The sequence below is a fragment of the Bacillus rossius genome, chromosome 1, assembly GCF_032445375.1.
Source record: "Bacillus rossius redtenbacheri isolate Brsri chromosome 1, Brsri_v3, whole genome shotgun sequence".
NCBI lineage: Eukaryota > Metazoa > Arthropoda > Insecta > Phasmatodea > Bacillidae > Bacillus > Bacillus rossius.
This window is the reverse complement of record NC_086330.1, coordinates 125,359,848-125,386,998: the sequence shown is the minus strand read 5'-3', so window position 1 is coordinate 125,386,998 and position 27,151 is coordinate 125,359,848. Positions and strand designations below refer to the sequence as shown.

At 37.9% G+C, this 27,151-nt stretch overlaps 1 protein-coding gene across 1 annotated transcript in view; it reads right to left on the bottom strand.

Annotated features, from left to right (window-relative positions):
* LOC134534814 (neural-cadherin-like) overlaps positions 1-27,151 on the bottom strand; it is a 200,582-nt gene that overhangs the window by 57,620 nt on the left and 115,811 nt on the right. Inside the window, exons 8-12 of the mRNA XM_063373458.1 lie at positions 24,925-25,097; positions 21,666-21,815; positions 18,713-19,018; positions 17,803-18,076; positions 451-659 (exon numbers count right to left, since the gene is read on the bottom strand). Coding sequence (XP_063229528.1) covers positions 451-659; positions 17,803-18,076; positions 18,713-19,018; positions 21,666-21,815; positions 24,925-25,097 — 1,112 coding nt within the window. The remainder of the gene's footprint in view (positions 1-450; positions 660-17,802; positions 18,077-18,712; positions 19,019-21,665; positions 21,816-24,924; positions 25,098-27,151) is intronic.

The following is a 27,151-nucleotide window of genomic DNA, read 5'->3' as shown; positions in this document are numbered from 1 at the left end:
TAATATTTATATTCATCTCACTTTTAAGCGTGTTTCAAAAAAGCATGTTGCGTCCGATGTCAACCGTCGACAATGAATACAGTTCAAAAATATTTAAAACAAGTTATAAAAAGGAGACCTTTGGCTGAGCATTGTTATTTAAAAAATCTCTGATATCCGAATGCAAGCAGTCCAATCGGTGCTGGATTCCAAAACAGTGGCGGACGTGTGGGCGGAGCGGTTGGGTGGGGGGGGATCACCTTTCCCTCCACCAAACTTTTAGCTGGCGGACAAAACATTTGTTATAATAATGACTTTTCATGACGTCACAAATGCGTTAAAATGGCCTTTTTTATTATTTATCAAAAATTTTGACTTGCCATTCAACCGGGAGGTGTTCCGTACCACCCAAAACCCTCACAGGTGATCCGCCCTGCCCAGAACGCCCCCAGAACTGAGGAGTGCAGTCACCAGGTAGTTGTAAACGACGACGTGCTTGTAGTCTGGTTGCATGGTGTTGTCGTTGACGTCGCCGATGACCACGGTGAGGGTGCAGGTGCTGGTGAGGCTCGGCGTCCCGGAGTCCCTGATCACCACGGGTATGAGGTAGTTCTTCTGCTGCTCCCTGTCGAAGGACCTCAGGGAGGACACGACGGCCGCGCCGTCGCCGCTCGCCCCTCCTGCCGGGAGAACCACGCGTGCAGTTACAGTCCTCACTCACGAGTGCACTCAATTGCACTTTCATTACTCACATCTTAAATTTTAATGATTAAAGTAAATTAATTACCTAATACTTCAAAATAAATATCATTCAAGATTTTGCGTATAAAGTACTGTATCATGCAAATTTTCAACCTAATTAGCTTAGAAAACCTTTCTTGATCAGCTGTCAAGTAAATCATTTTGTCTAGTCAACTAAATTCAATACAGGTAAGGGCCCATGCCCATGCCCATGCCGGATTAGCAACATCAACATAGTTTAACGGGAATACCGGGGTTAATCAAAAATCGTGGATAATCTACAAAGTCAAATACATGCAACATATAGGCCTTGTAAAGCATGTGATAGATTTAAATATTTACCATGGCCATTTAGTGGTTTCTTACACAAAAATTAAATTATTTATTTAGTGAAAATTAATTATTTGAAATAAAGTATTTTCTTCCAAATAAATTGTCACTTACGATTGGCTTATACACGTCTCTAATCACTAAATGCAGCATATTGCAGAATTAATAAAATAACTGACTATAAACACTTATCATATTTAAAAAGGTATATATTTTCATATAACTAAATAATGTTTTAGATGTAATAACAGTTCAGTACAGTGTCGGCTAAGGGGCCTCCCTGGTAGAATTGTTCAGCCCGCTGGGCTACTGGCCACGTGCTGCAGCCAGTGCATGGGCGGAGCGAAATATCTGTGTCAATTGGGGGGAAGGGGAAGAAGCAAGGGGGAGCCAGTATTGGAGGGTTGAAGGGGAAGGCTCTTTTGTCATAGTATCTGCTGGAGTCCAGTTGCTGTGTTATCTGCGAACAAGGTCACGACAAGACCTACCACTACATACACCAACAGGATCAGAATCTCTATCGCCTTGCTTGCTTTTCGACAGTGTTTATTAACTTGAAAAATGAGATTAGTCTTGCGCTCCAGACTATATCCATGAATTTCAAACAACTTTTTTTCGTGTTTAAATTTTTTTTATTTTTTTTTTAATTCTCATACTACATAATTTAAGATATTTACATTCATTACAAAACAATCATGATCTCACCAAAAATGAATGAATAGCTCGTGGTTTCAAAACGTGGAAGGCTACTTAATAAAGTTTATTAAATCACAAAAATTCTTTCAAAATAATATTTAAGTGATGAGTGGTGTTTCACGTACAGTCACACATTTATAAAAATCTTCCGGACCGCGACGAAAAATCACCTCTTACTAATAGATTGTTATCTAAAACTGGGAATAATAAGATGGAAAAATTAAATATTTTTACTCGTATAGGCCTACATAAATTTTTTTTAAAAATAAATAACTTAACTACAATTTTTTTTTAAACTTACTTATTGAAGAAAAGATGCAAGCCAAACTCACTTCCCAATTCTGTAAAGAACAAAATAATGCCGGCAAGAAAATGTGCGCTCCGACGACACATTGTCAACTTTTTTATTCTAGGCCTCAGATCGTGTTTAGTTACGAAATATACTTTACGGACACGGCATGTTACTATTTACTGGCACTTATTACTTGTTTACCATTTGATTTTTCAGCATATATGATTTTAAAACGACTTTAATAATGCAAATTATGATTAATATTTGACCATAAACGAACTGGGATCCCGTTCCGAGCTTTTATAAAGACTGTTTATGTGCGGTATTGATTTTTTAGTTTTACAAAAGGGACTACAGGTGGATTCAGACGTCATGCTTATTTAGTCACTTTGTAGTTCACCTGAGTTCACAAATGATCGAAGGAGTTCGGGTGGTATGGCAGAACTCAGTGTGCACTGACTGTTGTGCTCAAGGTGTCAGTGAATGTATAGCTGGAATTAATTTTTACCCTAAGTACGTGATTTGGTGCGAGTAGAATAGGAAAGTATTTCCGAGGACAGGCCTCAGGCGGTGGATTGAGATTGTCGGTCCGCCATCTGGGATTGTGACGTCACGGCGGCCATCTTGAATGGTTGTGACCTTGACCTTTGACCTTGACCTTGAATTTGATCCTCAAAATCCGCCAAAATTGGGCAAAATTTGCCCCAAAATTCCTCAAAAATCGCCAAAATTTCCATTTCTGTGAAAAAAAGTTCCGCCAAAAAATTTCAAAAAATTCCACAAATTAAAAATTTCTCATTTCGAGGGAAAAATTTCCCGTTTCGAGGGAAAAATTCCCGTTTTTAGTCCTTAAAAATCCCAGCGGCTGAAAATTCCTAAAACTGGCTTAAGCATCCTTAACTCAAGCCTCAGTTAAGCCATTTCTAGGAATAAGGATACCATGACCGCCATCTTGGATTATGTCGCCACCGTTGCAATTTTAGTTACGGTCGCCATCTTTAAAATCTTCATTTACTATCCGATTTTAATGAATTTTTTTTTAAAAATTATAAAAAAATTCAAATAATAAAATTTTAATAAAAAATATTTAAAAAGCATACATTAACGACACGGAGCTCGGAGTCCGCGGTTCGAACCCGGTGGGTGCAAAAAAAAATTAAAAATGACGACAGATCCTTCCCCCTAGGTGGCTGCTGGCAGACTGACCCCCACCACTTTTACCAATGCACATATACCATCAGGTAGTATGACGTCATGTCCGCCATCTTGTCTTCGATGCTGGAAGCCAACATCATTGTATCGTCGGCTAGAGTGCGCTGACACCATGCTAGTTTAATTCTTACCCACTAGAGTGCAGTAATCATTTATTACTGTGACACCCGCCATCTTGTCATTTGGCCGCCATCTTGAAAATCCGTAATTATTTAGCTAGAAATTCGGGAAAAGTTCCAAAATTCATTAAATAAATCACTCATTAATTTACATATTGATTCGATCGATTCCCATCCTCGGTTCGATACCCGATCATTGCAATAATGTTTAATCTTATGTAAAAAAAATAATTTAAATAAACCATGTTCAACATTCGTAAAGAGACTCTAAATCCTCTACGACCACCATCCTATCAGACATCAAGACCACCATATTGGAAATGTGTAATTTTAATGCTAGAAATTCGGGAAAAAGTTCAGAAATCATTAAATAAATTTCCGATCAATATACTGATTAATTAGATCGACTAAGGTCCTTGGTACGATCTAGGATGATGCAAAAAAAATTAAATATAACTTCAATTTAACATAATAGTAACAGGTTCGAGGAATTAAACACCGCAAGTTCTTTTACAAACATAATATTTATTACATAATTTCTATTCTACTACAGGATCACTTACGAAAGCCAGCAATCTTATAATCATTTAGTTCCGCAGCGGTGTGAAATGACTAATTCTTAGCTCCAATCGGTTTATACTAGACAGAGTCCAGCCAGAACCTTTACAGACATAGTCCACCTCTTCTTGACAGAGTTTCTGGATACCGTTTTTAACAGTTTGCTTCACATCGTTATAACTGTAAATTACTGCAGCCGATGTCTTGAATGCACACTTCTTCACTTTGTCATCGAACGGATATGGCTTTCCATATATACAGTCCAACCACAAGTTATATTTCAAAGGTCCGTTTGTTGCTACATCATCAGTAAGCTGATTGATTATCTTCTGTCTGATATCGTCAAGAAAATTACAAATGTCCTGCGACTCACCGAACGTATTTAGATAATAGTAGTCTTTCAACGTTCCACGAAATGCAGACTGCGCCAAGTAGAAGCCATTATCGTTCACTTGTAATGCTCCGAACACAGTCTTAGGTTTAGTTCCATGTTCAGACGTCATAACAATCGGTTGCTGGGCATCTGTTTTTTTGGTTGTACGCTTTCGTGTCTCCAATCTAAAGCGAGGAGTCGAAATGTCGGCAGGTAGTTCAGCAGTAGGAGCACATATTCCACCTTTACATTTTTTCGCATGATGTCGCAAACTATCAATTCGAGTAAACCATTTAAGGCACTCATCACATCGAAACTTCATGCGAGAAGGATTCTTCGTGCATTTGCTCCGCTCATGTCTTCGTGCATCATGGGAAAATGCGAACGACGTATCACAGTAGCTGCAAGGATACAGTGGTGATGAAGACGAGCCTTTCAGACCAGATCCAGATACAGGCGTTGCAACAGTAGTACCATTTCCAGTCATTCTCTTATGAACATCAATGCATCGTTGTTGCGCCGAAACCTTTACTTTCTGCCGAACAGCAGGACCTTTGCATGCCTTAATGTGCGTTTTCATATTATCTTTTCTGGCAAACTGCTTATGACATTTCTCACAAACAAACATTTTACGATATAGGTTCTTGGCACATTCTCTATTCTCGTGTCGCCGAGCATTGCTGTTGTTTGAGAAAATCTTGCCGCAGTAACAGCACCGATGTTCGCTAGTTGTCAAATCAGCATCCATTGAAGTCTCCATTGATGGCGAACCAGCGTTCGCCGAGTTTCCCTGTGCAGACAGCACTAGCGGCATTAAAGTCTCTTCTGCTGGCGGTACCACGCCTGTTGAAGTCTCCTCCAATGTTGACGTCGTCGTCGTTGCCAACGAGATCTGCTCCACCATCGTCGACGCTGACGTCATGGTTCCCGCAGTCGATGGTACATCCTCCATCGAGTTCGTCGTTAAAGTCGGTAAAGATGCCATCGAAGTCTCAAGAACAGGCAATTACACGAATTATGCACCAGAAGAAACAAACTAGGTGATCCTTACACCGACGACGGCAGTAACAAACTGAGCGTCCTGCTGTCTAGGACTCGCTTATATACATGCACCGGATGGAATAATACGCTAGTCAAATCAAGAATCATTTACAATAATACTAGAGTCAAAACAACATTAAAAATAGAAGGACCATCAACGAAAAGGCAGCACATTTGGAAGCACCGACAACGAAAAGGCAGCACATTTGGAAGCACCGACAACGAAAAGGCAGCACATTTGGAAGCACCGACAACGAAAAGGCTGCACCGACAACGAAAAGGCAGCACCGACAACGAAAAGGCAGCACATTTGGAAGCACCGACAACGAAAAGGCAGCACATTTGGAAGCACCGACAACGAAAAGGCAGCACATTTGGAAGCACTGACAACGAAAAGGCAGCACCGACAACGAAAAGGCAGCACATTTGGAAGCACCGACAACGAAAAGGCAGCACATTTGGAAGCACCGACAACGAAAAGGCAGCACCGACAACGAAAAGGCAGCACATTTGGAAGCACCGACAACGAAAAGGCAGCACCGACAACGAAAAGGCAGCACATTTGGAAGCACCGACAAAGAAAAGGCAGCACCGACAACGAAAAGGCAGCACATTTGGAAGCACCGACAACGAAAAGGCCGCACCGCCAACGAAAAGGAAGCACATTTGGAAGCACCGACAACGAAAAGGTCGCACCGCCAACGAAAAGATAGCACATTTGGAAGCACCGACAACGAAAAGGAAGCACCATCAACGAAAAGGCCGCACCGCCAACGAAAAGGAAGCACATTGGAAGCACCGACAACGAAAAAGCAGCACCGCCAACGAAAAGGAAGCACATTTGGAAGCACCGACAAAGAAAAGGCAGCACCGCCAACGAAAAGGAAGCACATTTGGAAGCACCGACAACGAAAAGGCAGCACCATCGACGAAAAGGAAGCACATTAATTTGTCATTGACTCCAATATTCATTGGCTCCAATATTCATTAGCTCCAATATTCATTGTCTCCAATATTCATTGACTCCAATATCCATGAGCTCCAATATCAATTGGCTCGAATTGCTCCAAAAGGTTGCATCAGCCTTTTGGCTCCAACAGTTTTTTGGCTCCGATAGTCATTGGCTCCAATAGTCTTTGGCTACAATATTCATTGGCTCCAATAATCATTGACTGCAATATTCATTGGTTCCAATATTCATTGGCTCCAATATTCATTGGCTCCAATATTCAATAGCTCCGATATTCATTGACTCCAATATTCATTGGCTCCATCAGTCATTGACAACTATAGTCTTTTGGTCCCAAAAGTCTTTTGGCTCCAAATATATTAGGCTAGAATTCTTCGAGTCTAAGAGACTATGAGACCACATGGTTACAGAACTACGTGACTACGAATCTTCAAGTTTACGAGACTGCGAGGCTACAGAGCTACGAAGCCTCTAGTACACAGGTTTACGTGACTGCGAGGATACAGGACTACCAGTCTGCATGAGTACTTGACTACGAAGCTACTCGTCTACAAGGCTACAATTACAGCATCTGTTTTCGTCAGAATTTTCTCTTTTGCTCCAACTGCACCACCAGCATTATGTTATAAGATTACAAGGCCGCCTGCTTACGTAGCTTCAAGTCTACGAGGATACTTGGATACGTAGCTTCAATTCTACGAGGTCCTAAGACGTCATGACTACGCGACTTCGAGCCATGAGGTTACGAGATTACGTGACTACGAATCTTCATGTTTACGAGACTGCGAGGCTACAGAGCTACGAAGCCTCTAGAAAACGAGTTTAGGTGACTGCGTGGATACAGGAATACAAGTCTGCATGAGTTCTTGACTACGAAGCTACTCGTCTGCAAGGCTCCAATTGACACATCTGTCTTCGATGGAATTTTCTCTTTTGCTACATCTACACCATCAGCATTATGTTATAAGATTACAAAGCTACTTGCTTATGTAGCTTCAAGTCTACGAGGCTCCAATACATCATGACTACGAGACTACGAACCATGAGGTTACGAGACTATGCGATTGCAAGTCTTCAAGGTTACGTCATCGCGAGGCTATAGGACTACGAAGCTTCCAGAACGCATGGTTACGAGAATGCATGACTAATTGACCGCATGGCTACGAAACTTTATGTCTCTAACTGACTACAATAGCACTATTCAGTGGTGAGAGTTAATTTATTTCATGCAAAGGTACTTGCTGCAAGCAGTTCCGCTTTTCAACATCAGATGACGTCATGTTTTGCTTGCAGGTAAAATAATATTTATTTATTTTATGCGGGATGCGGGTTGTTCACTATCGGTCGCATAAGAAGAATGGCATCGATAGTCTTCAAGGAGAAGGAAGTTCGTCCTTCCTGCTAGTGCTTCTCAGATTTCTCACGGTCCGCCATCTTGGATTGCGACGTCACGGCTGCCATCTTGGATGGGTGTGACTTTGACCTTTGACCGAAACCGCAGGAATGATCGCAAGCACACGGATTAACCATCATAATATTGATAAGAATAATCAGGAGCACACGGAGAAAACCATCATAATATTGGCAAGAATAATCAGGAGCACACAGAGAAAAACGACACATGTTTTCTTTGATATCATAAAATTACAGGAAAAAAATATTTAAAAATAAAAATAAATTAATAAAAAAATTTAAAATAAAAACAAAAAATACATAAAATTCTGGCTTGTACTAGAACTCTATCTTTGCTCAACAATGATAAGTTTACAAGCTAGCAGAATCAGTTTATGTATTTTTGTTTTTATTTTAAATTTTTTTATTAATTTATTTTTATTTTTAAATATTTTTTTCCTGTAATTTTATGATATCAAAGAAAACATGTGTCGTTTTTCTCCGTGTGCTCCTGATTATTCTTGCCAATATTATGATGGTTTTCTCCGTGTGCTCCTGATTATTCTTATCAATATTATGATGGTTAATCCGTGTGCTTGCGATCATTCCTGCGGTTTCGGTCAAAGGTCAAAGTCAAACCCATCCAAGATGGCAGCCGTGAAGTCGCAATCCAAGATGGCGGACCGTGAGAAATCTGAGAAGCACTAGCAGGAAGGACGAACTTCCTTCTCCTTGAAGACTATCGATGCCATTCTTCTTATGCGACCGATAGTGAACAACCCGCATCCCGTATAAAATAAATAAATATTATTTTACCTGCAAGCAAAACATGATGTCATCTGATGTTGAAAAGCGGAACTGCTTGCAGCAAGTACCTTTGCATGAAATAAATTAACACTCGCCACTGAATAGTGCTATTGTAGTCAGTTAGAGACATAAAGTTTCGTAGCCATACGGTCAATTAGTCATGCATTCTCGTAACCATGCGTTCTGGAAGCTTCGTAGTCCTATAGCCTCGCGATGACGTAACCTTGAAGACTTGCAATCGCATAGTCACGTAACCTCATGGTTCGTAGTCTCGTAGTCATGATGTATTGGAGCCTCGTAGACTTGAAGCTACATAAGCAAGTAGCTTTGTAATCTTATAACATAATGCTGATGGTGTAGATGTAGCAAAAGAGAAAATTCCATCGAAGACAGATGTGTCAATTGGAGCCTTGCAGACGAGTAGCTTCGTAGTCAAGAACTCATGCAGACTTGTATTCCTGTATCCACGCAGTCACGTAAACTCGTTTTCTAGAGGCTTCGTAGCTCTGTAGCCTCGCAGTCTCGTAAACATGAAGATTCGTAGTCACGTAATCTCGTAACCTCATGGCTCGAAGTCGCGTAGTCATGAAGTCTTAGGACCTCGTAGAATTGAAGCTACGTATCCAAGTATCCTCGTAGACTTGAAGCTACGTAAGCAGGCGGCCTTGTAATCTTATAACATAATGCTGGTGGTGCAGTTGGAGCAAAAGAGAAAATTCTGACGAAAACAGATGCTGTATTGTAGCCTTGTAGACGAGGAGCTTCGTAGTCAAGTACTCATGCAGACTGGTAGTCCTGTATCCTCGCAGTCACGTAAACCTGTGTACTAGAGGCTTCGTAGCTCTGTAGCCTCGCAGTCTCGTAAACTTGAAGATTCGTAGTCACGTAGTTCTGTAACCATGTGGTCTCATAGTCTCTTAGACTCGAAGAATTCTAGCCTAATATATTTGGAGCCAAAAGACTTTTGGGACCAAAAGACTGTAGTTGTCAATGACTGATGGAGCCAATGAATATTGGAGTCAATGAATATCGGAGCTATTGAATATTGGAGCCAATGAATATTGGAGCCAATGAATATTGGAACCAATGAATATTGCAGTCAATGATTATTGGAGCCAATGAATATTGTAGCCAAAGACTATTGGAGCCAATGACTATCGGAGCCAAAAAACTGTTGGAGCCAAAAGGCTGATGGAACCTTTTGGAGCAATTCGAGCCAATTGATATTGGAGCTCATGGATATTGGAGTCAATGAATATTGGAGACAATGAATATTGGAGCTAATGAATATTGGAGCCAATGAATATTGGAGTCAATGACAAATTAATGTGCTTCCTTTTCGTCGATGGTGCTGCCTTTTCTTTGTCGGTGCTTCCAAATGTGCTTCCTTTTCGTTGGCGGTGCTGCCTTTTCGTTGTCGGTGCTTCCAATGTGCTTCCTTTTCGTTGTCGGTGCTGCCTTTTCTTTGTCGGTGCTTCCAAATGTGCTGCCTTTTCGTTGTCGGTGCTGCCTTTTCGTTGTCAGTGCTTCCAAATGTGCTGCCTTTTCGTTGTCGGTGCTTCCAAATGTGCTGCCTTTTCGTTGTCGGTGCTTCCAAATGTGCTGCCTTTTCGTTGTCGGTGCTGCCTTTTCGTTGTCGGTGCTTCCAAATGTGCTGCCTTTTCGTTGTCGGTGCTTCCAAATGTGCTGCCTTTTCGTTGTCGGTGCTTCCAAATGTGCTGCCTTTTCGTTGTCGGTGCTTCCAAATGTGCTGCCTTTTCGTTGATGGTCCTTCTATTTTTAATGTTGTTTTGACTCTAGTATTATTGTAAATGATTCTTGATTTGACTAGCGTATTATTCCATCCGGTGCATGTATATAAGCGAGTCCTAGACAGCAGGACGCTCAGTTTGTTACTGCCGTCGTCGGTGTAAGGATCACCTAGTTTGTTTCTTCTGGTGCATAAGTCGTGTAATTGCCTGTTCTTGAGACTTCGATGGCATCTTTACCGACTTTAACGACGAACTCGATGGAGGATGTACCATCGACTGCGGGAACCATGACGTCAGCGTCGACGATGGTGGAGCAGATCTCGTTGGCAACGACGACGACGTCAACATTGGAGGAGACTTCAACAGGCGTGGTACCGCCAGCAGAAGAGACTTTAATGCCGCTAGTGCTGTCTGCACAGGGAAACTCGGCGAACGCTGGTTCGCCATCAATGGAGACTTCAATGGATGCTGATTTGACAACTAGCGAACATCGGTGCTGTTACTGCGGCAAGATTTTCTCAAACAACAGCAATGCTCGGCGACACGAGAATAGAGAATGTGCCAAGAACCTATATCGTAAAATGTTTGTTTGTGAGAAATGTCATAAGCAGTTTGCCAGAAAAGATAATATGAAAACGCACATGAAGGCATGCAAAGGTCCTACTGTTCGGCAGAAAGTAAAGGTTTCGGCGCAACAACGATGCATTGATGTTCATAAGAGAATGCCTGGAAATGGTACTACTGTTGCAACGCCTGTATCTGGATCCGGTCTGAAAGGCTCGTCTTCATCACCACTGTATCCTTGCAGCTACTGTGATACGTCGTTCGCATTTTCCCATGATGCACGAAGACATGAGCGGAGCAAATGCACGAAGAATCCTTCTCGCATGAAGTTTCGATGTGATGAGTGCCTTAAATGGTTTACTCGAATTGATAGTTTGCGACATCATGCGAAAAAATGTAAAGGTGGAATATGTGCTCCTACTGCTGAACTACCTGCCGACATTTCGACTCCTCGCTTTAGATTGGAGACACGAAAGCGTACAACCAAAAAAACAGATGCCCAGCAACCGATTGTTATGACGTCTGAACATGGAACTAAACCTAAGACTGTGTTCGGAGCATTACAAGTGAACGATAATGGCTTCTACTTGGCGCAGTCTGCATTTCGTGGAACGTTGAAAGACTACTATTATCTAAATACGTTCGGTGAGTCGCAGGACATTTGTAATTTTCTTGACGATATCAGACAGAAGATAATCAATCAGCTTACTGATGATGTAGCAACAAACGGACCTTTGAAATATAACTTGTGGTTGGACTGTATATATGGAAAGCCATATCCGTTCGATGACAAAGTGAAGAAGTGTGCATTCAAGACATCGGCTGCAGTAATTTACAGTTATAACGATGTGAAGCAAACTGTTAAAAACGGTATCCAGAAACTCTGTCAAGAAGAGGTGGACTATGTCTGTAAAGGTTCTGGCTGGACTCTGTCTAGTATAAACCGATTGGAGCTAAGAATTAGTCATTTCACACCGCTGCGGAACTAAATGATTATAAGATTGCTGGCTTTCGTAAGTGATCCTGTAGTAGAATAGAAATTATGTAATAAATATTATGTTTGTAAAAGAACTTGCGGTGTTTAATTCCTCGAACCTGTTACTATTATGTTAAATTGAAGTTATATTTAATTTTTTTTGCATCATCCTAGATCGTACCAAGGACCTTAGTCGATCTAATTAATCAGTATATTGATCGGAAATTTATTTAATGATTTCTGAACTTTTTCCCGAATTTCTAGCATTAAAATTACACATTTCCAATATGGTGGTCTTGATGTCTGATAGGATGGTGGTCGTAGAGGATTTAGAGTCTCTTTACGAATGTTGAACATGGTTTATTTAAATTATTTTTTTTACATAAGATTAAACATTATTGCAACGATCGGGTATCGAACCGAGGATGGGAATCGATCGAATCAATATGTAAATTAATGAGTGATTTATTTAATGAATTTTGGAACTTTTCCCGAATTTCTAGCTAAATAATTACGGATTTTCATGATGGCAGCCAAATGACAAGATGGCGGGTGTCACAGTAATAAATGATTACTGCACTCTAGTGGGTAAGAATTAAACTAGCATGGTGTCAGCGCACTCTAGCCGACGATACAATGATGTTGGCTTCCAGCATCGAAGACAAGATGGCGGACATGACGTCATACTACCTGATGGTATATGTGCATTGGTAAAAGTGGTGGGGGTCAGTCTGCCAGCAGCCACCTAGGGGGAAGGATCTGTCGTCATTTTTAATTTTTTTTTGCACCCACCGGGTTCGAACCGCGGACTCCGAGCTCCGTGTCGTTAATGTATGCTTTTTAGATATTTTTTATTAAAATTTTATTATTTGAATTTTTTTATAATTTTTAAAAAAAATTCATTAAAATCGGATAGTAAATGAAGATTTTAAAGATGGCGACCGTAACTAAAATTGCAACGGTGGCGACATAATCCAAGATGGCGGTCATGGTATCCTTATTCCTAGAAATGGCTTAACTGAGGCTTGAGTTAAGGATGCTTAAGCCAGTTTTAGGAATTTTCAGCCGCTGGGATTTTTAAGGACTAAAAACGGGAATTTTTCCCTCGAAACGGGAAATTTTTCCCTCGAAATGAGAAATTTTTAATTTGTGGAATTTTTTGAAATTTTTTGGCGGAACTTTTTTTCACAGAAATGGAAATTTTGGCGATTTTTGAGGAATTTTGGGGCAAATTTTGCCCAATTTTGGCGGATTTTGAGGATCAAATTCAAGGTCAAGGTCAAAGGTCAAGGTCACAACCATTCAAGATGGCCGCCATGACGTCACAATCCAAGATGGCGGACCGACAATCTCAATCCACCGCCTGAGGCCTGTCCTCGGAAATACTTTCCTATTCTACTGGTGCGGTATTTAGGCTGTCAAAGAAGGTTCAAAAGATGGCTTAATTGATGTTTGATGATAACTACTTTTTTTGTCTGAAAAAATATCTCCAGCGACACCCCTAAATATACCACTGCTATTGTTGGATTTTCTATACAAATTATCAAAACAATTTTTGATAATCCTGCAACTTTTGTCACTGTCACTAGCTGGTCTTGTATCATACAAAAAAATTGTATGTTTTGTGTATTTATTTACGGCATGCAGCTCAGTTTTATAACGTTAGTCATACATCTGTAAAAAAAATAGATTTTTTTTAGAATAGAGAATAAGCAAGGTAGAATACAGTGGCTAGTTTTAACATCCAAAACTTGATAAAGTTTTTTTGTTGCTCACAGATGTTCAAATTTTTTTTATTTCATTTAATTAATATTATTTTAAAGACCTGCAAAAATGGAACAAATTATTTTTTAAAAAAATTAATAGCTCTTCATAAGATTATAATACCCTTTCAGGAATATTTGTACGCCACCATTTCAAATATATGTATCACTTGTGATAACATATAATTTAACTACAGCAACACGCTTACTGGAAATAATGCACTATAATTCATGATTTATGATTTGTTTTTTATGCTGTTCATAACTACGCTACACACGAAAAAATTTCAATACACATAAAACTAAGGAATGATGCTTAATATTTGAAATTTGTGTACAACACTAACAGAAATTTTAAAAAATAAAGTCTTAAATTTTTACTCAAAGGGTATTTCATTTATTCAGATCAACGTAGACTACACTTTCATGTCAATTAAGCCACATTAGTTAGCAAAAAGGAAGGGCACATGTGTATTCAGTGTTAACCACAGACCCTCCAGATCACAGAAAGAAGAAAAGAATGAACGACATTCATAACATTACATTTAGATCATACATTACGTGAAGTGAATGTAATACAGATCACAAGACAAAACTGCAAACGCGAGTTATAAAACGTTATCGCATGAAAATCCTATAATATTTAATGTTAACTTAAAAATCGCCAATATTCGCCATTCGGGAAGACAGCAGTAAAAAGACACGAGTTTGATTAATTTAATTAACTTTTGCAAAATCTTTTACAACCTAACTTGAGGAAAGAAACCAAATTCGCTTTTGGATTTTACGTTAAAATATCATACCTCGGTTCGCAATTAATTTAGAGTTTGCTGCGCTCGGTAGAACACGGAAGATAAGTAACCTCCAGGTATTAACGGTAGCAAATTTATAATTAATTTTGAAGAGGGGCTCAAAGTATCTGAACAAGTTGTTGACTTTCCTGATAATCCATCCAACATTACGTAAACGGTATCCTCGTCGCACTGAGCTATCCTCGCTGCTGATCTTCCATGAGCTGACTCTTGGCATCGGGACGTCGAGCTCGGGACAAATTTCTAGGTTACCCAGAAGACTGGTATCTTGATTTAACTCATACATATTTAGCTTTATTTATAATGTCACGAGTTGAGTGCAAAATCATTTATTTCATACCGTTCCGTCTTGCAGTTACAACAACAGTCGAGAAACTTGATCACAACAGCGTTTAACTTATATAGGCCCCTTAATCGGAAGTAGTGGACCATACAGATAATATTCAAGAATTATTATAAGTAGATGAAATATTAAAAAAATTAATAGGTGAACGCAAAATAATGCATTTAATTAAAATTATTTGCAAGGTTATTTCTTGCATTTTGGGATGTATTGGCAATCATGATTTAATTTTGATTTTTGAATAAACAAATTTAAGTTCATTAAATAGGCAACTTTTTATTGCATAAATTTCTGTTAAACAAACTTATTTCTTGCCTTTTATTACTTAATATAGTTGTAGGAATAAGTCTCTGAAAGTAGGCTATACATAATCTTTATTGAACATTACGATTGCTTATACAGTTAATTTTAAAGTGGATAATAATCTTGTAATAAATGACATATTGTCCATAATTACTTATGTTAAAAATAAGTTTGTAACATTTTTATGAAAATACACAAAGAAAAAACTTTCGAAACCATGGCTGGATGATCAAATATTTTATTACAAACTCAGAAATATATTAATTTTTTTCCCATGTTCACATTAGGTACAGCTGTGCGCGCACGCAATGCTGTGTTGTTAGTTTGTGCGCGTGTCAGCCGTGTTATTGGCATGGTGCGCGCGCAGCCGCCATAAATGTGGCGTGACGGTAGCGAGCAGTACCGCTCCAGACTGGTTCCCCAACAAGCACGTGGTGTTGTGGATAGGCATACCGACAGCGATCATTGAGCATTTATTTCAGTCACCACTGCCCCCCCCCCCCCCCCTCAAGGAGCGGTGGGCTCCGGACTGGCTCCGCCGAGCTGCAGCACGAGACGGCTGGAGAACTAACAATATTTACGGAAACGGCGGAAAAGAAAGCTCGGAATTTAAAGCGATGACAAATTAATCAATTTGTTCAGAAAAATATACCTTTCTGCATATAGTTTTACATTCTTTCATTCTCCCAAACAGTACAAAATTGAACCGAATTAGGACATTTGATGATTTTTTATTTTATATTTTAGAAGATATAATTAAAGTTTTAAAAATTTATGCACAAGTGTTGTTCCTTTTCGTCGGAGAAAATTTTTCGGATTCGTAGTTCAATAAATAATGTGCCATTATGTTCCAAAAAATATAGTGTTCACAAACTTTTTATCTCGCGCGTTTAGGACCAGAGCAGTGCCGGATTAGTGTTTTTTCTGGATTATCGAAAGCCAGTACAGATTTAGCCAGAATATAAACATAATACTAATCAGTAAAGTTAATGTGCATGTGATACACATGCCTCATAATGCATTTAGCTTCAAGATTTTTTTTTGTCATTTAGTGGGTTTCGTACAGAAATGTTGGACTGTTTGTTAAGTAAACATTAGTGTATTTAAATACAGCTCTTCTTCCAAATAAATCAATACTTTAGAAGGGCATATACAACGTCTCTCATTGCCAATGGAAACACAAATTAGTGAGAAACAAGTGCTTAGTCTATTTTCAGTATCTTGTTGCACGAAAATATTTAATTTTAGTGTTAATATTACAATGTATTTTACTAGCCACAAATCTTTCAAGCAAAAAGATACCAAAAAACGTACCTTATTCACAAAAAAAAATCGCAAAAATGTGTGAACATTAATTTGTAGAAAAATGTGAGTGTGAATTCATTTTCAGAGGTTTCTAATGAAAACTAAAAAAAAAAAAAAAAAAAAAACCTGTTTTTCTTTTAATAATAAATTTAATTTGGAAGATAGATGTCTTCAGAATAAAACAAATTCATACAAGGCAAAATTGGACCTTTAATGAAGACCATAAGAAAATGCATAAACAAGGAAATGTATCTAACCTTTAGCAAGTGGCCAGTTCGTTGTTAGAAAATAAGAAATTTTACTTCTGAAACATAAAATAATTTAATTTGCTAATAATCTTCCCAACAAATTTTATTAAAGACGGAAAATTCTGTGTCTCGTTATCAAAAAAATATATCTTATTTTCATCACCTAGTAAAGCATACGTTTTATTGATGTACGTGCAAATTTTATTTTCTATGGCTTCTTTCAGTAAAGTTGAAGAATATTTTATGGAAATAAGTATTAGTTTCAGTAGCTAGACGTCTAAGGAATGGAACCACACCAAAAGAGCAAATAAAAACCTTCTCAGGTGTAATAAGTATGCTCGAACTGAGCTGTGCACGAACAACATTGTGTAAGCGGCAATGAATTTTGAGCATGCCTCGGGCGGTTATCTGCATCTCGAACAGCCTTACACGTGGGGATGTAGAGATAAGCCGGCGAGCCTGCCAACAGCCAGAAGGGGAAGATAGGGGCGAGTATTGAACAAATAAGCCCACACGGATCTTCCTCTAAACTGGCTGCAGCACGAGCAGTTTCCAGAGTCCTTATAAACCACAACTAGAATATTCAGATTGGTTAATTTTTCAATTCAATTTTTTTTAACGTCTTGGGGCGTTTAAATTATGCAAGGGTAGTGACAATACAACTGCGACAATGCATCACTGATAGCAAGAAAATTATTTTTAATTAATTTTCAGGCCGCTTTTTAAGTTTTTGATAGGATTTCAGGAACATACTCAGAAGTTAATTTGGGGGCAGGGGAATGAAACCACTTTTACAGCTGTTTTACTTCAAACTCTTTCCATTTTTATGAGAAAATGATAGGCTTTTTTCGGATTTCGGGGGGAAAGGGGGATAAATCCCCCCATATACCCACCCCCTGCGTACCGCTCCTGATTTAAAATATCTGCAAACACCCCCCCCCCCCCCAAGCAAAAAAATTAGTGAGTGGCTTGCTCTGTGCTGGATTACATACTTTGTCAAACCAAAGAACGGATTAAAGAGTATAGCTGTATTTTTTGAGATAAAGTCTATGAATAAACTAAGCAATAGTTTAAGTCTCTGAATTTTTTAAAATGTCAAACCCTTCATATATACTAAATGCATAAATGCTTAAAATAAAAATAAAAATTGTAAAAATTCTTTACGAAATGACATTTTATAACTATATAAATCATAGCATAGAACTTTCGCTTACTTAGGTCACGTACTTGGGTCGTGATCAACTTTGAAAGAAGCCTTTATAATGTCATCAGCCGTGGGATCCATTTTGAACACAAATGGTGGTCCATTTTTTTTTGAGCGGTCATCTCTATCCGTGGCTTGGAGTTCAGCAATGATCCTGGGAGGATGGTTTTCTGGGAGAACTGGTCGGTAGTCTTTAAGCAGCGTGGGGGCGTTGTCGTTGATATCTTGCACCAACACCGTGAGTGTAGCAGTCGCGGTTTGGGATGGAATACCATCGTCTACAGCCAGAATTCTCACCTGAAACAACCACAATACAGTAATAAGTATTCTACATATTCAAACGTATTTTATTTACAGTATCAGGTTCGTATGCTGGATGTACAGTAAAATAAATGAGAACATGTTTATTGCAATATAGAAATATTTTTACAAACAATTGTTAGCAAGATATTAACTACGTTGTATATTACAATAAATAGAAAAAAACAATGCTTAACATTTACATATATTAGTGACAATTCACATAACCATTTAAAGCAGTGTTTAAAAACCACTGGCCACAACCTGGTATCGTACTAAAACATTTCAGACCAAGTCTCGAAACATAATTAGGGTGCATAAGAAAATAAGAATATAATTGTTTAATTTTTGTAAACATTTTTTCTGGACTTAATAAAATAACAGTCGTGTTTTGTATTGAGAGGTTTTTATGCTCAACTAGTGTTTTAATAGAACACGTTTCTTCGTTATTTTATTTATTTTTATTAACTTTTTAAATTGCAGAAACTACAGTTGGTATATTTCCAAATGCATGCAAGGTTTACTCATCGTTCTTAAAAAGTTTGAAGAAGGAATAAAACTATTACAATGCAGTACATACATCAATCTTATGTTACCGTTTCCCATTTATTTTATCACTTGTACTTAGTTTACCTTATGGGTGGACAATTTTTCGTGATCCAGACTCCTCTGCACAGACACAGATCCTTCTTCGTCGATGGCGAACTGTCGCTTCTGGTCGGAGGCGGGGTCTATCTTGTAAGCGACGGCGCTCTTCCCGCCTTGGTCGGGGTCCGTGGCGCTGAAGGTGACCAGGTTCCGACCGACAGCCGCGTTCTCGTACACGGACACCTCGATGTCAGGTCGCTCGAACTGGGGCTTATTGTCGTTTATGTCCCTCAAGCTGACCACCACCCACGAGTAGGCCACGTGGTAGGTGTCGTCACCATCATCAGGTCTCTAGCAAACATTATGGATTATCTGAGTGAGTTTTACACCTCGTCGTTAGACTTACAACCCAGAAAATGAATAATATTCACAAAAAAATCAATTAATAATCCGGATGAATGTGAATGATTACATAAAAGGATGAATTATAATTAAATAAATAGTTGAAAAACATTTGACTTCTCAAAAATATTATTCCACTTATTTGTCATTGTTCAGGGCTTCGCCTCCACAGAGCCCGACATGCCACCACCCCTCACCACCATTCTAAGCTCATGGCACTTTTGAACTTCTCGCCAGCGATGTGCGTTACGAATACCACAAACTACCGTAAGAGGGTGTTGTAGAGTTAGTGCCTCGTTCCGTTATTAAACATTAATACACATTGTAAACTTCCTCTCTTTCATCCCCAAGTGTACTTGTTATTTCGGAATCCCGTAAGTATTTTAACGTGTCTACTTTATTAAGTTATAACTCTACAAAAACGGACCCGAATTTACTAATGGCCGTCTGAGCATTGTATAATTGTTGAACTATTCTTAATAAATCTTTATAAGTAATGTCAATACATGTTTTTGAGGCTGAAATAACTTTGTCATAATTTCAGTGGGGAATTTTTAAAAAAATATTAATATGCAAATGGAACGAATTAGAATGCCCCTACGGTCATTTAAACTTGGCGTCTGACGCACTGTCCAGCGGCCTCGGCGGCCATCGCTTGTTCCAGTCGCGTCGCATCACATCGCCACTGGAGGTGACACCCCGTCAGCACTCCGAGCACTTCATCTCTGTGGCGCAAATGATCTTCGTCATCCCATTTGTTTTCTTTTATCCGCAGAGCTTACCTCGGGGTCTCAACTGCTTAGTAAATGAAATAGTAATCCTCTAGCCGGAGTTCGGTCACTAACGCAACCACGAGGTGGCTCTGTACATGACGAGAACCAGTCGCACCCGTTAGGCGTTTTTACGGTTTTACCATTTTGTTTAATTATGTGTACGAGAGGCGTGTGGAGCAGTAGCGCGTAATACCGAAAATAGTGTGTTATTTCTGTGTTCGCCCACGTGCGTACGAGTTACTGTAAGGCCGGCGTGGAACGCCAATAAGAGCCCACTTCAGTGCCTGATGCTGAGAGCGGGCAATGTGCAGATTGTACTGGTTATTGCGCCAAGGGGCATACGAGTCTCGCCCCCGCACAGGTGACATCACGCCCCGAGGACAGTGTCCCTGTCATGCGCTATAAGCGATCCAACATCCGAAAGCAAATATTGTAACAAAAGATACGGCCTTAAAACTTTGACAATCAATACGTAACGAGACCTACTGGTTAATATGGACTCAAAAACACTTTGTTATTAGCTGGAGCTCATGAATTATGAGTTCCATCAGGAAATGAGATGGTATCGTTACCTGTTTGCCAATTGAATGTGATTCCTCAGTGTAAAAAGCAACTTATTTAATTTGAAGAACTTCCTATTGATAACGATGCAACAACCATTGTAACTGATAAACATTTTATTAATGATTTCTCTGCTGCTATAATATTTAAGGAACAGTGGTTAACGTAGCATTACTCGTAACATTTATTTTCACAAATAATGAGTTGTTAGAAGATACTGTTACCAAATTCGCAGGGATGTCAAGAAATTTGAGTCGGTAACATGTAAAATGTTATTGAAGAAGCATGTGGTTTTTTGATGGCAGGCATCAACATAAAATATAAAATGCGTGAAATAAAACAGAAATAAATGCATATAATATATGCTAATACATAAGTGGCTTTATGTTTTAATCATTAACAGCAGCACTTGATATTATTTATAAAGATCACTTTCACGAACTAAATCCTTAATTTAATAAGAGTGTAACAAATATAAAAAAAAATATGGAGGAAAATATTTAATTTAGAACCATGTGCACTGTAATCATATTGAACTTTCTGTAGTTTAATCCTGTAGTGAATGTTCAGTCAAGTATAATAAACATCGTAACACACAAATATGTAACTACAACATATTACAAAATGAGAAAAAAATAACATTATTCAACCATTTCGTGGTTAAAATGAGATTTGAAAAATATTCTTAAAACATTTATGCTTACTAAAAAATTAAAAAGGCAGAAGTAAATATGGTTTGGCATTTGCAGTTAAATGATATTAGATATCAATAGGTGAAATGTGATTTGTGGACTGCTACTGTGAACTCAAAACATATTTATATTCCAATGGCGACCAATCGGTGTGTATTAGACTTAAAACAACTCTAATTAATATGATAGCATATAAAACTGTAAGTAAAAAGCCTTTCCAATTTTTTTGTGCTGTGGGCCTAAGCAAAAATAACTCATTTAAATAATAATTGATATAATCTTTCCACAACTAACAGTCATGAGAGCACTGAAAGAATTGATTGTTGTTACATTAACCTTAATCTTTCAGGAATAAAGTAGATGAAAATTAATTCTGTCACACAATTATTGACCAGTTACAGCTTCATTCTTTTTTTATATCCATCCAACAGTTCATTAGCAACAAACTCATTCGAACTATGAAGGTACCCCCAAGGAGCAACAGTTTAATGGCTGCTGTATGTCACAGAACAAAATAAGGTTTGCATTATGATAAATTATGTGAGAAATTATTGATAGGAGTATATTTACCTTATCTGTGACCTGTATCCTAAATCTGAAACCATTCCTTTGACGGCTGTCCTCAAAGTCCAAGGGTTGCGCCACTTTAAGAGATCCAGTGCCATCGTTGTTCTTGACCAGTAAGAACTTCTCAGCGCCGAACCCACTGTTTGCCACCACCTGCAACACGCGCAGTTTCAATAGGGCTCGGGTGTTGTCAAAATTCTCACAGTATTAACATGTGACTTAACAATTCTATTGGTTGGGCAGTGAATAGCTAGGTACAAGCAGAGGCGTCAGTATTATTACAGTGTAGATCCTTAGCCTATTAAACCTTAAAATAATGATGTAAATTATTAATGAGTTAACATTTTAGCTTTCGGTATATGGCATTTGGTAGGAGTAATTTGTAAATGAAACGAAACTTGCATGGAACGGAATTGTGAAACAGCGGTGCTGCTATCTGTGGCAGATGACGCTAACCAAAGTTCACAGAGACAAAGGAGAACTTTAAATTATTAACTGTTTAATGAATTTTAACAAGATGGGCAGTATTTTAATAATATTCCTTGTCGAAAATTAGGTCAATAGCCGGGTTTTAGTATTTTTTCAAGTCTTTTTTCTTTTATCGGAACAGTTTCATTATGTACTTTTTAACCTGTAGTTCTGCAAATCGAATGATTTTATAGTATACGTAGCTGATACAGCAGCGAATTATAGCGGCGGGTGCGGAAACTACGTGTAATTTGAAATCAAGAAATGTAGTTTAAAAACGGAATTTTCTTATATTTATCACGCTCGGAATTATTTTAAAGAACACTACATTAAATTTTGTTTCAGAGATTTGTATTATAAGTTTATTTAAAACATGGGAACAGATGAATTTGCTTGTTACCAAAGTTATATTACATATTACTGGCAAGTACTGAAAGTCTAACTCACAGTTTTTTTAAATTATAATTTTCTTTGCAAAAAGGTAATTTATAAAATAACAATGAAATGCAACACAATTACATAAATAAATTTATGTAAAAAATTTCCACATACTCAAAATTTTAAAAATAAAATACGTTACATAAAAGGATTTCTATGTACCTAAATTACATAATTTAGTAAGTAAATACAGCACTACATGTAATGGGAACTGTTAAGTACATATTGATGTAGAGTGATGAGAAGTTACACAAATATTGAGCTCTGAGAATGCTTTAACGAATCTGAAAATAAACGATTGTTAGAAATATAAACATTTTTGGAAGCCTGGCTTAATTTCTCTTTTGTTACCACTTCACGCCCTTATATTAAATGAGAAAAGTAATGCCAGTAATACGATTATTGTCAAACTACTTATTAAACAGTTATTTGCATAAGTTTATGTTACACTAATGGACACATACATTTTAATGTTTGATTAAACTTTTCAAGAGAAGTGGTAACAAATGAAAGTAAGCTGTAATAAAATAATATGTAAAAACTAATATTAATTTTACTTTTTAGTGCAATAATTCCTGAATATTTACGCTGTAGGTACTAATACTAGAAATACTAGGAAAATAATAACTGCCCTATATTGCTAAAAAGCTGGCTAAATAAATGTTACTACATGTTGTCCGAATTTCCAAAGAATATTTCAAGAAATGTATTCATTTTACTAAAAGATACAATGTAATTTTATAACTGAAATGATCCCTCAAAGTATAAACTAATTTTAAAAGAACTTAACTTACAGTATTACTTTGAATGAATTAAAAACAATGCATATAATTTAATTACAAAATATACTTTTTGGAAGAGTTTTTCTGGAACCCGTAGGTATGTGGTGGAATATGGCCTTCAAAATGTAACTCCAGGTTTGTAGGAAATTAAGAGTATGGCTACAGTAGTCTTTAAATATTAATTTGAATAAAACATGAAATGAAATTGAATTCCTACCATATAAGTTTTTATAAAAAATATTTTAATGTATTAAAAAATATGAAAGCAATAGTTTTTTAAACAGTGGTCAATTTTACTGTGCAGACTTTGATATTTATGCCGACTTAAATTTAAATTCCTCAGAAGTGATGATAAGCTGATGGAGAGGTAATAAATAATTAATTAATTAATAATTTTTTATTGAATGTTTTAATGGTAGTAAATTGATTAACCATGACAAAAGTCACACATAAAATATAATGGGTGACAACACAGTGCTGTTAGGAAATTTCTGGCATAAATTTAATAGTTTACAGGGAATGCCAAAACAAGTAGTTTTTTTTAACGATCATACTGTAGGTCCAGAAACGCAACCCTGAAGAGTTACAGGTGCGTACTTGAATTACGTGCACATCTAGTGGCAGAGAGGACATTCTGTATATAACCTAAACACATATTTGACCACATGATATGGAATATGTCTGGAACCGCCTCAGTAAGAATTCAATCAGATATGTTTTCGGAAATAAACATTTTAATTTGGTTTGACTGCCATTTTATAATTTTTGAAACAACCCAGTTAAGAAAGTATTAAACTATGGAAAAAAAGTAACATTTTTTGACACTTTAACAGCGTCTGTAGTTTCGATAAAGCAATTATTTTTCAACTTTGGATCTTGAAAGTGTGCCGCGGCCATGAGGGTGGAGGGTCAGATCGTTCTCCGATCACCAAGATGATCCGGATTTGATTCACAGTGGGATGAAACCCCTCATTTTCTGGCAAGTGTGAAACATGATGGATATTGGCGTGAGTCTATGGGTTTTCTTTAAGCGCTCTCATTTCACCCATTTGTTCATTACTTCGTTGCTCCCTTCTCATCTCATCACATCTTATCGTCTCCGATGACCCCAAAGTGGACGAGACGTTACGAAACAACTGGTTTACTCAAAATTAGGGGCCTGCGAGTATAAAAAAATAGATATCCGTGAATAATTTGATATTTGATTTCACATTAATTTTTTAAATATTTTTTTACTAATATATTCACCAAGTGGGACTCATCAACTAGCATGTATGAAGCTAACACGATTTAGTGAGAAATTTGGATTTGTGTTCTACAACAAATTTTATACTTTTTTTTATACGTGACAATTATCTACTTATATGATTAAATATTACATATTGAAAATACTCTATTTTAATGTATTATTTATGGTATCAACAAAACAGATCCTTGAAATCAAAATGTTACTTTTTTATTATTTAATTAAAATTTTACCGTATTTAGAATCAAATTTGTTTGGACTTGTGGGATTGCTTGAATATTGAAGGACAATGTTCGTGAATAAGAAAGCGGGGTCGGCAGAAGCAGACCTGGTAGTGGAAGTCGTTCACTTCGTCCTGGTCGTGCACGGTGACGGTGAGGATGGGCACGTCGGGCACGTGGTCGCCGTCCGTCTCGTCCGCCTCCGTGAGCCACTCGTCCCTCGTGAACACGGGCGGCATGTCGTTGATGTCCTCCACCCGGATCGACGCCGTGCCCGTGCCTGCAACCGCCGCGGCACGTCCTCTGCACACGCTTTACCGGCGCGCTCCACCGACCACGACATCTCACACCCAAACAGTGGCGTAGCCAGAGTTTGTGTATGAGGGGTGTTAAGAAGCATGGCCCCCCCCTCCCGTATTAAAGCGGGGGGTCCGGGGGTCCTCCCCTGGGAAAATGTGGATTTTAAGGTGTCAAATAGTGCTATTTTATCAGGTTTCGGTACTTAAATTTAAATATTGTAATGGTAAAAATTTTATTAATTTTAATATGAAATTTGTTTGAGTGATGAATAAGAAATTAATTAAAGATTTGGTGTTAAGGGGGGGGGGAATTTGAACAACTAACCCCCCCCCCCCTGGTTACGCCCCTGCACCCAAATACCACCATAAAGGCTAGGTTCACAATTAAAAGAAAAGCGAGATAGTAGCAGGCCATTCACACGACTTGTGTGAAATCGGTTGACGATTGAACTCTCAACTGTTAATTTTAACCAATGAAATTTTTGCGACGTATCCGATATTTGTTAATAGTTTTATAAGAATGAAACTTTTTTTTTGTTATTACATTTATCGGTAGTGGTTTTTTTCTAAGTAATCACAATAATTAATTTTTAAAACAGGAATTACCTGAGCATTCTAATATATCGACAATTTCTAGTGATTGATAAAATATAAACAGTTCTTAAGTCCCACCAAAATAGCACCCAACACTTCTCTCATACGCTGTTGCGTCTTGCGTTCACAACATAAATAAAATATATTTATTTCTCTTCTTTACGCACACCCTCTCCCATGCACACGACCGTCATATACGCTGTTGTTAATCAGTAGGTTCGAATCTTGTATGCACGACCTACTGTTACTGTTAATGTTATTTTTGTTTTTAAATTGTGAACACGGCTTAATGCTAGACTGCCGACAACTAAAACACAGCATGCCAACTTATTCTCAAGTACACAACACATAGGACCAACAGAACTGTCAAATTCAGCCAATAAAAAAAATTCTAGTTTTGTTTACAAGTATAGGCATATATTTTCACTTACCAAGTTTAATTTATGTACAATATGATTAAATGCACTAGATATTAAATACTAAACACGCAATAACGATGCACAGGAACTCGGACACCCAAGAGTGCTATGTAAATGTATATACCCCAACAACGCACCAGTTGCGTCCACCATGACACGCGCTTTTCACAGTTCTATTGGCAACAAGCCGTTCAGTGTCGGGAGGCAATCAAATATTTCAATGCAAAGCTTGTACGCGCAGTCTATAAACATTATTAATGCCTATACTTCATCGCTTCCAAAGTGAAAAAAACCATGATACATTACCTTACAGGAGTGCACGCAAAATTTCATTTGAGAAGGGGGAGGGGGGAGATAAAACCACTTTTCCCACTGTTTTCTTTCGAATTCTTTCCATTTGTTGGTGGAAATGAAACTTTTTTTTCAGGATTTTAGAGAGTGGGGAGGGGGTAGGCCCCTGTTCTTATAAAGTGTTTTCTTCCATCACGAAGCAGTTAAAATTGGTATAAACGTGCTCTAAAATGTTGTCAGTTGCAACAGTTATAGGGATAGATTAAGTTTAGGTTTAGTTTTGAGCATTTTCGACCAGAATAACGGAAGTAGTTTTGAAAATGGTAATATTTATTAATATGTTCGACCGCAAACCTACAGGAAAAAAATTAAAATACAAAATTTGTGGTTTTTAACACACTACTGTGGTAGGTACTTACGACACTGACGGTCCATTTACATCTTTATCATAAATTTTGAGATGCCAGGACCGGTACTTGTTCACAGTAGCATACACAATATTTCATTTGGGGTGAAAAGAGGGGAAGGGGCCAGTAAAGTGAATAGAAACTCTTAACATGCTGTTTGCTTTCAAATAATTTCATTTTATTGGTGGAAGAAAATATAATTTTTTAAGGATTTCTTAGTATTTGAGGAGAGGGAGGGGAAATATCCCCTCCATATCTCCCCCTGTGTTTACACCACTGTTTGCACACACAGATAATAGTTTTACGTATTCCACTGAAGTTAGT